Source organism: Grus americana, chromosome 1 (genome assembly GCF_028858705.1).
Source record: "Grus americana isolate bGruAme1 chromosome 1, bGruAme1.mat, whole genome shotgun sequence".
Taxonomy (NCBI): Eukaryota; Metazoa; Chordata; class Aves; order Gruiformes; family Gruidae; genus Grus; species Grus americana.
In genome coordinates this window covers 87,881,668-87,894,719 of record NC_072852.1, presented here as the reverse complement: position 1 = coordinate 87,894,719, position 13,052 = coordinate 87,881,668, and the positions used below count along the sequence as shown (strand labels likewise).

Genomic DNA, 13,052 nt, shown 5'->3' with positions numbered 1-13,052 from the left:
GCAAGCCTAAATACACCTGTCTTACACCTGTTCCACTGAGACGAGCCCTTCTAAATATAGGTGACCAGAACCATACACCATATCTGTGTTTCTCCTGCTTTGTACAACACTGATAGTTTTTCAGTTTCACTAGAAATACCCTTTGAATGCATGCATGCTTTGCCAACACCATGAGCCTCTTTGGCAGAGCTTGTTCTGCACGTTGACAGTCTCTATTGATTCAGTAAGTGACAGGATTAATTCCTAAGAACATCCTCCCCACCATGTATGTCAAGGGCTATTAAATGCAAAGATACCACCTATGGCTCAGGAAGCTGCAGATCATTTCAGGGTACATCTGTGAAGTATCAATACATATGTATTTTTCTACCCTTCGTGGGAATCTGCTCTTGGTCAGTCTTGAGCCAAGATGCTAGGTTAGACAGACCTTAGTTTTGACCCAGCACAGCCATTCTTTTATTTTCACTTTATTTTTTTCACCTTGCATTGGTGATCGGTGTCATTACGGCTGACTATACATTCAGGTCTTTCTCAATATTAATGATTTCAGACTGACAACATCCTAGATTATAGTGAAAGGTTTTATTCCTAGTCCCTGGAGGAACAAGTTTGCCTTTTGACTGTTTAAATTTGTCTTCTGCTGTTCCAGGCCTCAAGATGATCTGATCTCTTTATTGACAATTCTTCCTAACTTTCTTCTGCTGCAAGCAGATTCTTCTTGCCATTACAGAAGATTCGTCCTAGTACCAGGATTTAGTGACATTCACTAAAACACTTAGAAGTTTCCTTCTCCATTTTATGCTTCATTGTTTCTCCTTTATCCATTTTCTCATCCATTGTGCAGCTCTTGTATTCAACTTCATATTTTCAAGACAAATTAATCAAGATGCAGTATTGCATAAATTACATTACTGAAGTTGTTACATCAGATGTACCATACATCCTTCATCTGGAGAACGATATATCTCATAAAAAAGTAGTATCTGCTTACCCTGAAAAACCTTATCTTTGGTATCCCAAGTCATTATGCATCTTTAGTGACTCTTCTCTTCAAAATACATTCTGTGGCCTCACAGAGAGTTCAAGTTAAGCCAGAAGCTCTGTAGAGGGATTCACAGGAATGCTGCGCACGATCCACACACCAGTCATGGATGGGTCTATCTGTCCACATGAGAAATCTTCCTGCACCTCACCTCCTGGAACTTGGGCACAGGCCTGTGTCACAGGTGATGTAGCAGGTTGCTGGCACCCACTTGTACTCTTTGGGGCTCCCTCCACTGATTTCCTTGCTGAAGCTTCAGCGTGTATTGGTGAAGAAATGGGTATGCAGACATATGCAGCCGCAGCTTGTGGAAGAAATGACTTGGGGACATTCTTCCTTTTTGTAGCTGTGTCACAATGCAGTTCACATGGGACTTCTACGTGATCCCATACCAACACATGATGTTATTCTTCAGTCATGCAGCAGCTCCTCCTTTCTATGGTTTACAGACAGACATCATACTTGTTGCCTATAACTAATTATACAATGGAAACCAAGTAAGAAAGAAAACAGTGAAACTCTTGGTACACATAGACATGCAGTGCTTTTTTCTTCCTCCCCAAATCCTTCCCTGAACTTTTACCTGGAAGTAGTTTGGCTTTATGAGTGGCTGTTCTTCTCAAACTTTTTCACATGGGAGTTTGCTCAGTCTGAAATATTGTTGTCAAAAAGACTCTTGCTCTTCACATTAAAAAAAAAAAGTACACCACCACCAACCTTCACACATCCCACATGTGAACCGGCACAAATAGAGTAATGTTTCCTTTCCAAAGCCCACAGAATGCCTATGGCTTTGCACTGAGAGGAACCAACTCCCAGAGCTACAAGATGAAGGCTAAAAATAAACCATTAAGGATTAATTTCAGGATTTTTAAATACAGCTAATTAATATGCATAAGAAAGGAACATGGTCTCCAGGAAGGAGCGCACACAATCACAGTCTACAAGGGAAGAGAGGGGGGTGGGTTACACACAGGCAGAGTGCCAAAGGAGATATAACAGAGGATATTCACTATCTATCCTCGGATGGAGGATGTGCAAATAAAGCGTGTTTCAGAAGAGGTAGAAGCAGAGGGGTGAAACACTTCACTGTTGAAGAGGCAGAGCCAATGCAGTGCAACCACAAAGGACAGGATCCCATTTGAAAAGCAGTGAGGACAGTAATGAAGCCAAAATGTTACACATAATGACAGAGAGCTTGATAGCACTAGAGCAGGAGGCAAGGTTTTGTGCGTTAGGGCTTGGTGGCTGAGACGGTGTGACATGGATAGACATAGCAAACACGTTTTGATGCAAGAAGTGAATTTCAGTGAGGTGGCTTAAGGGCTGGGCACACCACAGGAAGATCAATGGATGCAAAAGACGCTGCTTTGGTAGCGGCACTGCGGTAGGAAGCTGGGTGCATCATGAACATACAGCGCTTGCGTGGAAAGCTATGGAGTGACAGCTGAATGCACAACTGGATGTCTTGTACCGAATTATGGCGCTTTGGAAACAATTTTCTCTTATGAAGTAATACTGATGGAGGTCATTGCATCCTGAGCCAGAAGCACCCTGGGAAGGTTGGGCATTGGATATAAAGCACTGAAACAGGATGCACAGGATGGCAGTCACAGCACGCTGTGAAAACAAGGTACCGTGTATGAGCAATATGGGTGATGTCAGATTGTAAGGATTACCTGCAGTTAACATGAATCAGAAAACAAATCTGCTTATACACTTGCTGTACTGCAAAACAGAAAGCTATAGCAGCAGTTCCAGTGAATTTAAAGGTCCAGGGGGAAAACAGGCTGACTTGGAGAGATTTCTTCATACCAGTTTCCCTGTGAACAACATTTAAACAACTAAAAACTTCTTCCTTTTCACAGAGGGCAGAGGAATGGATGGACAGACTTAATTGTCCAATTCCCTGGCTATTTAATATCAAGAAAAGCTAGGGTTTTAACCTGGTGTCTTAAGAAAATTAAGTTTATTTGGTAGCACTGCTTGTCTGCCTACCTCCTTTATCCTCATCACTAAAAATCTTTGAACTTTTTAGTCACTTGCACATAAATTTAACAGAAGGGTAGAAATTTCAAAGGTATCAAGAGGTACAGAGGTTTAATTTTGCAATAGGGGGTCTTGATACATGTTTAAGTTGACGAAGTCCTAGTTGAGCTGCAGGGGCAAGAAAGGCTGCAGCACCACCAAGCCTATGAAGTAGGATCAGCTTCACAGTTCAATGCTACAGGAGGTTGCTATTGGAGGCAAAGGACACAAACCGCACCTTTTTCACTTAAAGACATTCTTTATTCAATCTTTTTTATATACAATATTATTTTTTAATCTGTAAAAAGTACATATGCAGGATTCCAGGTCAGAGGCAGAAGGTTTCCACATCAGAAGATAGACTTTTGCCCTTTTATTATTTTGGAGGAAAAATAATCTGTCACTTTTAGACAAAGCAAGAATAAAGGCAGAATGCAAATCCAACTCCCACCAAGCGATTAGGATTAAAGGCAACAATTCACCATTAACAAGTCAGGCTGTCTCCTTTGACTTTGGTGGTTCCCAACTTTTCTGGGCAATTACAGAGCAGTTTGTTAGAAGGGGCTGACAGCCGAAGCAGCTAGTGCTTATCATCTCTGCTACAGTTGTACGCACATAACTTGCAAAAGAGCTTGGGTTTCCTCTTCGTATGGCAATTCAAACTCTTGAGTCAGAAGACTGTTTCTCAAAATTCAAGGAGCGGAAGAGGGATGTCTTATTAGGGTAAACAGACCTCTGAACTACAGTGTGGATCAAGAGCTTGCTTTCATTCTTCTCTGGTAACAAGAAGCCTGCTTCTTATTTGTCCCCTTAAAAACATGACTAGACTTATTAATGTACGTAACAGACTCGATTTGCTAAGAGCCTGTTACTACAGCCCTGAGATGTAAACTGCCTCACCATTTTCTGTGGATGTCAGGTTACATTGTTGATCCTTTCAATGTTAACACTATTAACCACTTCTCTGTTCAAACTAGGGAGACTCACATTATGAAGGTTTGTAGTATCATTTCCTGAGGGATAGAAGAGGGGATAAAAAAAGACAGCCTGACAGGGCTTTGCTTAGCTCTAAGTCAGCACAGGGTAGACCTTTAACCTTAAATGATGTTATTACAGGGAGCATGTAATTATTTTCACTTTTCAGAACGCAGATACTCAACATTCAAATCTTGTAAAATACTAGGTGGGAATATGTCAGTGATTGGGAGGTAGAAGACTGTGATCCACAAATCTGGAGTAGGGAGCTAAAGGAGCCTCAAAGGTTGACTGGTACAGGGAACTACCTGCTTTTCCCTTTACTCCAGCGTACTTACTATTTTCCATACTTTTCTTAAGCATTCAGTTTTAAGGACAATATTGTGCAGCAAAATGAACACCCAGAATATCATTCAAGGGTTTTGTTTTTATTTAGGGGACAAAGCTAAGAAGTTGACTTCTTGACTGCAGGACACACACAGCTCCAGGGTGGTCAATGGGAGCTGCAGAAATCTGGCTTCTTTGAAAAGTCAAGCTGTAAGTGTTAGAAAAAAAATGTACTGCTAGCAGATCCTGACCAACAGGCAAGCTTGAGGCTTGGATTAGGAAAAGAACTGAACATCCTTGTTTTGACTGCATGCAAACAGGAAATAGACAATTCTGGGATTTCCAGGCTCTTGCCCAAATCCAGTGTGCCAAAAACGTACATGATTTTCTGTTCTTTATTTTATCCTGTAAGAGGAGAGGGTACTGTAGAAATTGCTAAAATGGGACAGCTACCTAAAGAAAACGAGGATTGTTTTGTTAGAGAATACAGTGCAAGACTCAGAAACAACTAGGACTAAAAAGTCATTTTGTGCTTAAATTTACACTCTATCTTCATGAAAGTAGGTAAGACACCAGCAACAGAATGAAAATGACAATATTCTACTGTACCTTATGTACCCAGAGGGAAAACAGTCTGAACTTTGGGTTGCACATAATGCCATTCTGCAGATCAGAACCTACTTCAGATCAGAATGAGGGCACGTGACTTCAGTTGGAAGTTTCAATATCCGTGGTGCTTGGTTATTATGCACCCACCTCGCTCAGAACCCATTACCTCCAAACTCAGCTTGAAATCTCTAGGAAATCTCAGGATGGAGAGATTCATGAATGACACAGCAATTAGTTCATAAAATGCGTTATTTTTGATAGACTATGCAGATCAGTAGCTTCTGGAGGAAAAGGATAGTTTGTATTTTAAAGAGTGATAGAGCAGAAACTAACAGCCGTTGGGGCAACTGGAAAATGAGAAACAAGTGTCCTTTATTTGGTACCTGCTGCTTGTCTACACAAAGAAGAAACAGCAGTAGTGTACATCTGCTTTGAGAAAAATACCATCCCATAACATGAAATGGCTTAGGTCTTCAAGTCAAGCATTCCTGTGGCAGTGAGTAAACCCATTGGGATTCATGGAGGAATTAATTTGAAGGGTCACTCTTTAACTCGCAAGAGAGGGATGGAAGAGCAGCAAACAGTGAGTGATAAGAAGTTTGCTGTTTCTGGGACTCCAGAATTCTGTCCTTGACCTTTCTCTGAACAGACTGGCAGCCATTCTACGCCTGCATTTATCAGGAGGTGTACGGGGATGGACATGTGGGCTGGAAAGTGCCTTTTTCCTTCCTTTTTTTTTTCTTTAAACAGAAGAGTCTGCTTTTCCTCTTTCTCTTTTGTAACCAGAGAGGTTTAGGAGAACGAGTGCAGTTTTAAACCAGTAACAGTTCTCACGGGATGCAAAAAACTCAATTTGAAAATACGACATATCTGAACTTTGAAAAATGGAAAATTACTAGCTCTTCAGTAAGTCACTGAATACTAATTAGAAAAATAAATTAATGTGGGACCAGTAAGAAGAATCCATTTATTAAGCTACTTCTAAATTTAAATAAACAATTACTTGAATCAGTATTATTTACTGTATCTATTACTTTATCAGTTCTCAAATAATTTCTAAGATACTGCTGCAAATTACAGTAACTAACTGACTGATATCAAGGTAAAAACACTGAGATTGGAGTTTTTTCCAAGCTCTATGTCTTCCTCCTCTTAAACTAAAGTAACTGTCTGGAAAAAGGCATCTGATGATCACATTTTTTCTTAGATGATGTGATGATTTCTGTGTCTAAGTGTGAAACACGAGTGAAGAAAAATTTTAGGGGGGAAACTCTACTATAATGTACAGTCAGATATGATGGAGAGAAAAGCTTTTATATATAAAACTTCATATATAAACATTTTTGAGGGGGAGAAATAGCACTCACTCCCTTTAGGTCTGATGCTGTACTACTGTAGCTCACTGAATTCTTCCACTCACTTCAGTATGAAAACACAATAAAGATTTTTTAAAGACTCAACCTGTGCACTAATTAGGAGGGAAAGGAGCATCTCACAGCTCTTTTTCAGCAAAGGGGTCAGTCATCATAGCAAAAGGATATGAGAGCTATAAAGGGGAATAAAAAGAATAATTTGAGCTGTAAGGATTCTGGAACAATGGTAAAAAAAAGAGACTGAGATATACTTGAAAAGACAAACCTTATTCTAGCAAATAAATGAAGACTGAAGCAGACTGCATTTAAGTGATACTGTCTAGCCCAGCCTAGGAAAAAAAACCCCAAAACATGCAGGTAACAGCATCTCATTTCTCATAAACTAATGGAACAAGAGACTCTTGTGTCTTTTTCCACTCATATATAAAAGTTGATGCTTCCAAAGAAGATCATGTTGGCTTTGTACTGGAGCACTGAGAAGAAAAGTTTTGTAAACTAAATCAAAGGCAGTTTTGGGCTTCTGTGAGACACATACCTGCAAAGAAGGTTCCATGAATAGTATCCAAAGGATGAAATTTAACTTTTAGGAAAAATCCCGGTCATGTGGAAAAATAAAAAGCAACCAACTTCTGCTGCTTAGCTCAAGGGGAGCATTTTTAAGCGCCATATACTGTATGCTGTTATATAAATCATGAGAGACTGTTTTTCTCATGTTGTCATCTCTGTTTAGCTAAAAGAAACAGGACTAATAAGAGAATGTTTTTTTCCATGTGACAGGATTTGTGAGGAAAGGGAACTCAGGATCCTTCCTACCCCTGCGATATGTTCCAGACTCTGTGACTGTAGCTTGCCAAATGAATAAGCCCACATTGCTGACAGTGAACTACAAACCAAATGCTTACGAATTGTTTTTTTGGATGTAAGCATATAACACAGATCTTTCAGCATTATTTTGAAAAGGGAAAATGAGGAGGCAATAGTTTTTATAGTTTACAGTTTAGTTTTAATAGCTCAGAGGACCTGAGAATGGCTGCCAGTCTGGACAAACAGATGCTCCTTAGAAAATTCAGACAGGTACAGAAAAAAATTCAAATCCTGATGCTGCTGGTTCAGTGGTGTTGCTTTTTGTTGTTGCTTTGATCATGCCATCATCAAACAAAAAAAAAAAGAAAAGAAGGAGAAAATCTAGGTATTTGGAACCCACCCGATCTGAAGAGTTGACTTGTATGTTGCTGTTCCTTGCAACAGCCAACAGCAGCAGCAGCAAGTTCCTCTCCCTGGGCGGGAAAGCCTCTTCTTCCTTATGCTGCTGTGTTTATATTAAACAGTAGATTCCATGTCTTGCTAGGGTTCAAAGCGCAAGAAGTCTCTGTCCTGCAAATACCACACTAATGTGTTTTGGTCATGTATAAAACAGAACTTTTTTTTTTTCAGTTTTAACTTATCTGTATGTTGAAGAGCTTTGTTTCTCACGCCAGTTGTTTGCTTGACTCGGAGGTCTAGTTTTATCAAGTGTCTGTCTCCTCTCCTGCTTAAAGTCTCAAGTGGTCCATGTAAACAAATCAGAGCTGAAAACAGTCTCTTTTCCTCTTCACAGAGCTGTTTTTATCGATATGCAGGATTTCCTGACAGTGTGGTGTTGGCTAAATGTAAAACAGGCAGAGGATGAGCTTCTGTGTTAAAAACCCAGTTGTCTAGTGGTAGAAGATCATCATTGGAGAAAAGCAGATACAAATACCTAGATATCAAGACACAAAGGAAAAATGGTGGGTATTAAAGAAGAGCAACAGACAGGAAGGGGCAACACAACAGCTTCATGCCCTGCCAGTCAACAGTTAAAGCTATAAATAAGTTAGTTTCTTTCAATCTTTGTATAGCACCCACACAACCTTCCATATTATAATGATCTGAAAAGTCATTTTTATCATGATCAAACCCTTCAATGAAAAGTTTCTATAAAGACAGCATTTTAATCTCTCCAAGTAACTTTTGTTTTTCAAGACTCCTTTCAAAGATTTGCAATGTAAAACAAACATCAAGACACCAAACACAAGGATTTTAGGGACAGGGGAGTAGAGAAGTAGTTGGCAAAAAATTCTTCTTAATAGAATAAACCTACTTGGAAATGACTAATACTCGTTATCCAAATAAAAGATTTCAAGGAAGCACAAGAGAAGCCACTAAGCCATACCAGATATCTGACTTGTCATCACCATGCTGGAAGCTGGTTCGGCTTCTGGTGGGGGGAAGTGGGCCAATATATTGTGCAGAAGGGATTCATAAATGTTGTACGTTATAAAGCAATGCAGAGCAAATGAAGCACGTAACAAAATTAAGGTTTCTGGACACATGTGGAAGAATTCTTGGTTCTTTTTTCTTAACACACACTTTTGAATGTGGCTGTGCTATACTGTGTAGGAGATGGTTGCAGGGATCTTTGTCAAGGCTTCCAAACTCAATTGCTAAAATTCAAAAGGCATTTCCCTTCTTCCAGAAAACCTGACTGTGCAAGTGCAAGTGTAACATCATGGGTGTACAGGACCTCTCAGCTTCTGCTACGGCGTGTTTTCCGGCTATCTAGAAAATGACAACTCTAGCAGCACGTGACAAGGAAGGGGTGTCAGTCCCGTTAGTGGGCTCTGTCACGTCCAGAATGCGCACACACATTGTTCTGCCTTCGCTTTGAGAGGCTGCTGTTACTTCACTCTGTCTCAACCAGATGCTGGCAGTGTCTACTGTCTACAGTCGTGCGTCTCTGCCTGATCTTTCTCCCATTGCCTTTATTTGCCAGCTGTATCTGCAGCACAATCCAGTCAGTGAAGCTCTACTTTTTCTTCCTATACTCACCAATTAACTGTTTACAGATAAAAATTTCTTGCTGAGATGATTGTTGTCCCACGTGTCTAGTCTTTTTCTCCACATTTTTCATGTGTCTTTAAAGGGTCATGCCTTGCCTTTCCTCCTTACTCCTACCTTGCTTTCTCCCTCTGCAGGTCTCCAAACTCTTTTTCATGACAGCAGCAACATTTCATCTTACTCAAATTCACCTTCCTCATTTGATTCATGCTTTTCCTTTGAATAACTTACACAACCTATTTATGCGCCTTGCTCCTGTCCACTCAACATCTACCTTCTTGCCACTCATACTGCTGAAACTCTCATAATTTGCCAAGTATCTTTGATGAGCCAAAGTACCTCAGAAGCAACAACACATGTTCAGGAGAGGTATCAATTTTGAATTTGAGGGGAATGAAGATGCAGAAGTTATCATCAATAGCAGAGAAGATCACAGCAGGCATTCCGTAATACACATTTTATGCCCGTCTTCTGAGGGACATCTTCATTTTCCTCTGTGTTGGGTTTGCGTGGCAAGGTTTTGGTAGCGGGGGGGGGCTGCAGGGGTGGCTTCTGTGAGAAGCTGCTAGAAGCTCCCCCTGTGTCTGATAGAGCCAATGCCAGCCGGCTCCAAGACGGGCCCGCCCCTGGCCAAGGCCAAGCCAATCAGCACCTCTGTGATAACATATTTAAGAAGGAAAAAAAAAAAACAGTTAGAGAGAGAGCTTTTGCAGCCGGAGAGAGGAGTGAGAAGAAGTAAGAAACTCTGCAGACACCAAGGTCAGCGCAGAAGGAGGGGGAGGAGGAGCTCCAGGTGCCGGAGCAGAGATCCCCCTGCAGCCCGTGGTGAAGACCATGGTGAAGCAGGCTGTCCCCCTGCAGCCCATGGAGGAAGGATGAGGGGGTGTAGAGATTCCACCTGCAGCCCGTGGAGGACCCCACGCTGGAGCAGGTGGAGGCACCTGAAGGAGGCTGTGGCCCATGGGAAGCCCATGCTGGAGCAAGCTCCTGGCAGGACCAGTGGACCCGTGCAGAGGGGAGCCCACGCCAGGGCAGGTTTGCTGGCAGGACTTGTGACCTCGTGGGGGACCCCACGCTGGAGCAGTCTGCTCCTGAAGGTCTGCACCCCATGGGAGAGACTCACGTTGGAGAAGTTTGTGAAGGACTGTCTCCTGTGAGAGGGACTCCATGCTGGAGCAGGGGAACAATGAGAGGAGTCCTCCCCCTGAGGATGAAGAAGCGGCAGAAAAAAACGTGTGATGAACTGACCGCAACCCCCATTCCCTGTCCCCCTGTGCCACTGAGGGGGGGGCGGAGGTTGAAGCCGGGAGTGAAGTTAAGCCCAGGAAGATGGGAGGGGTGGGGGGAGGTGTTTTAAGAGTTGATTTTATTTCTCATTCCTCTGCTCTGTTTTGCTTGGTAATAAATTAGATGAATTTTCTAAGTTCAGTCTGTTTTGCTCGTGATGATAATTAGTGAGTGATCTCTCCCTGTCCTTATCTCGACCCACAAGCTTTTTGTTATGCCTTTTCTCCCCTGTCTGGTGAATGACAGGAGTGATAGAGCAGCTCTGGTGGGCACCTGGGCCCCAGCCAGGGTCAACCCACCACATCCTCATGGCATCACACCCAACCCTTCTGTCTTTATTTTCATAGCCATTTGAGCTACCCTGACCTTATGTTCTCTATTTTATCTCAAGGTGATACCAGTTCCTCCTTTGGCTATGCCAATCACATCAATGTCAAACATCTAATATCCAGCTCTCCAATAAAACTTTGTTTTGCCCCACAAGCAGGAAATGATTCAAACCTAAAGCCAGTAAAAATTTCTGAGTTCCTTCCTAGAACTGCCTTTTTTTGCAACGCTTGCACTATAGTACATCCAGCTACTGAGTGATGCATCAGTGAATTTTCAGAATTTGTGATTATTTAAGATGCAGACAGGATTCTGGCAATACGTCGAAGGTCAGCCTTGTCACCACAGAAGTCCCTTAGGAGCAGATTTCATTCTCTGATTTGGCTTTTATAGGCAGATAATCATATAAGATCAGCTTCTGGGGAGGTATTGCTTCTCTGATTTGGACCTGTTTGAAAGTGCTGCCTGTCTCTTTGGAGTGTAGCTTTTAGGCTCCAGAAAATGAACTCGAAAGAGTAAGCGAAACAAAATTAATGAAGACAACAGAGAAGGTAACAGTGGCTGACTTTATTTTTATAATGACACCATGGGGAAACAAAGTATTGTGACTATGTAGAGGAGTCTGGTAAGGAGCCAGCAGAAGCATAGAAGAGCCAGGCTCTTCCCTTACATGTGATGAACTCGGAGCCCCTTCTTGCCAGTGTGGTCCCTGAAGAAGGCACCTGTACTGCCACTGTCAGGACCTGCTTCCTCCCCTCTGCATTTTGAGCTTCCAATACCCAAAATCAATCTTCACATACATCAGCTACAGCTAAAACCTGAAAATCTGATATTGTTGATACTGTAAACTCTGCTGCTGTATAAAAATCCTGTTTATTCTGCAAAGCCTGCATGCCTTTCTAGACTGCCAAATGGTTATAACTGTTTTTTCATATCACTGGGTTGTAAAGACAGAAAGGGCACCTTAATGAGTCTTCATTGCTGACAGGTTTGTGCAACAACGTATGCATTATCCCCTCCGTCAAAGTTTGGCAGAAAAAGGCATGGATATATGAGCAGAGGCAACAACTGAATCTCCTAATAGCAGCTCTGGCCCCGTGCACACTGCCAGCAGTGGCTTCTGTCTGTGGATTTAACCAAAGAAAACATTCTCCAAACTGTTATGCAGGAGGAAGAAAAAAAAGGGGGTAGGGAATATAGCCAACTTGGACACTTTTCTTCCATAAGTAGAAAATTCACAAGATTTCAGGGAGGTAACCAATACAGGAATCTTGGTAGATTTCAATGCCAGAACTGTATTATCAAATTTGCTGATGTAACTTGAGTATCAAGAAAATTGTCACACATTAGTAGACACTGCTTCACAGGCAAAAACCCTGAGCAATCACAACCATGTGACAAAAGAGTGCTCGATAGCTGTTTTGTGTCAATGATGAAGGAGATGACTAGTCATGACATGCTAGTTCAGTTTTAAAAATGGATCTCTTAATAAAATCTCCATAACATATTCCTATGTTTATACTAGTTTTTCTTATTGCATGTATCATTTCTGTAAATTAGAGATTACGGGATATTCTAATATAGTATTTTTTATTAATTAAAAAGAAACATGGTGGAAGACCAATAACTGAACATTTTACCTCGAACCAAATATGCAACAGAGTGCAATAGCTTCTGCAGGATGGACTACAGGTGTCCTGCTGATTTGACTGCATTGAAAATATTTCAGCATGTAATAGATTATAAAATATGCCTGATATTCTTGCTTAAAACCAAAAGCATTCTAGAAAAATATGTTGTGCAATAAATACAGAAAAACCATCCAAGGGCACAAAGAACTTTTGTTCCATGCATTTACTCCCTTCCAGTGATACACACAGGAGAAACAGGTTCTACAGTATCAGAGCATGGCACGTACTTGTATAAAACATGTCAAGTCCGTGTATCTTAAAAAAAAAAAGTCTTTCACAAAGGGAATTGCTTAAAAGGAGATAACCTCTTCTCTGTTGTGATGCCAGAAATCAAACAGAAGTCTTAAAAACTAAAGCTCCCTCAGCATGAGATTCTTGTATGGGAAATTCCACTTGTATTTTCTGCTGGTAAAAAGGGCTGATCCAGGACCCTAAAGCTGGGGAAAAAAGAAAGCCCAAACCATAAACCACCCTGACAAGACAACAGATTATTTGTTAAGCCACCATATTCTTCTAGAATTTAGATGCTAGCTTTTA

At 41.3% G+C, this 13,052-nt stretch overlaps 1 protein-coding gene across 2 annotated transcripts in view; it reads right to left on the bottom strand.

The window, feature by feature from the left end:
- Nucleotides 1-3,309: 3,309 nt before the first annotated feature.
- MAN1A2 (mannosidase alpha class 1A member 2) overlaps nucleotides 3,310-13,052 on the bottom strand; it is a 163,621-nt gene continuing 153,878 nt past the window's right edge. Inside the window, exon 13 of one of the 2 annotated variants that reach the window (XM_054813961.1) lies at nucleotides 3,310-8,092. In XM_054813961.1, coding sequence (XP_054669936.1) covers nucleotides 7,960-8,092 — 133 coding nt within the window. In that variant the 3' untranslated portion in view covers nucleotides 3,310-7,959. Of the gene's footprint in view, nucleotides 8,093-10,738; nucleotides 12,953-13,052 lie in introns of those variants that run through there. The other variant, XM_054813962.1, reaches the window with a different exon arrangement.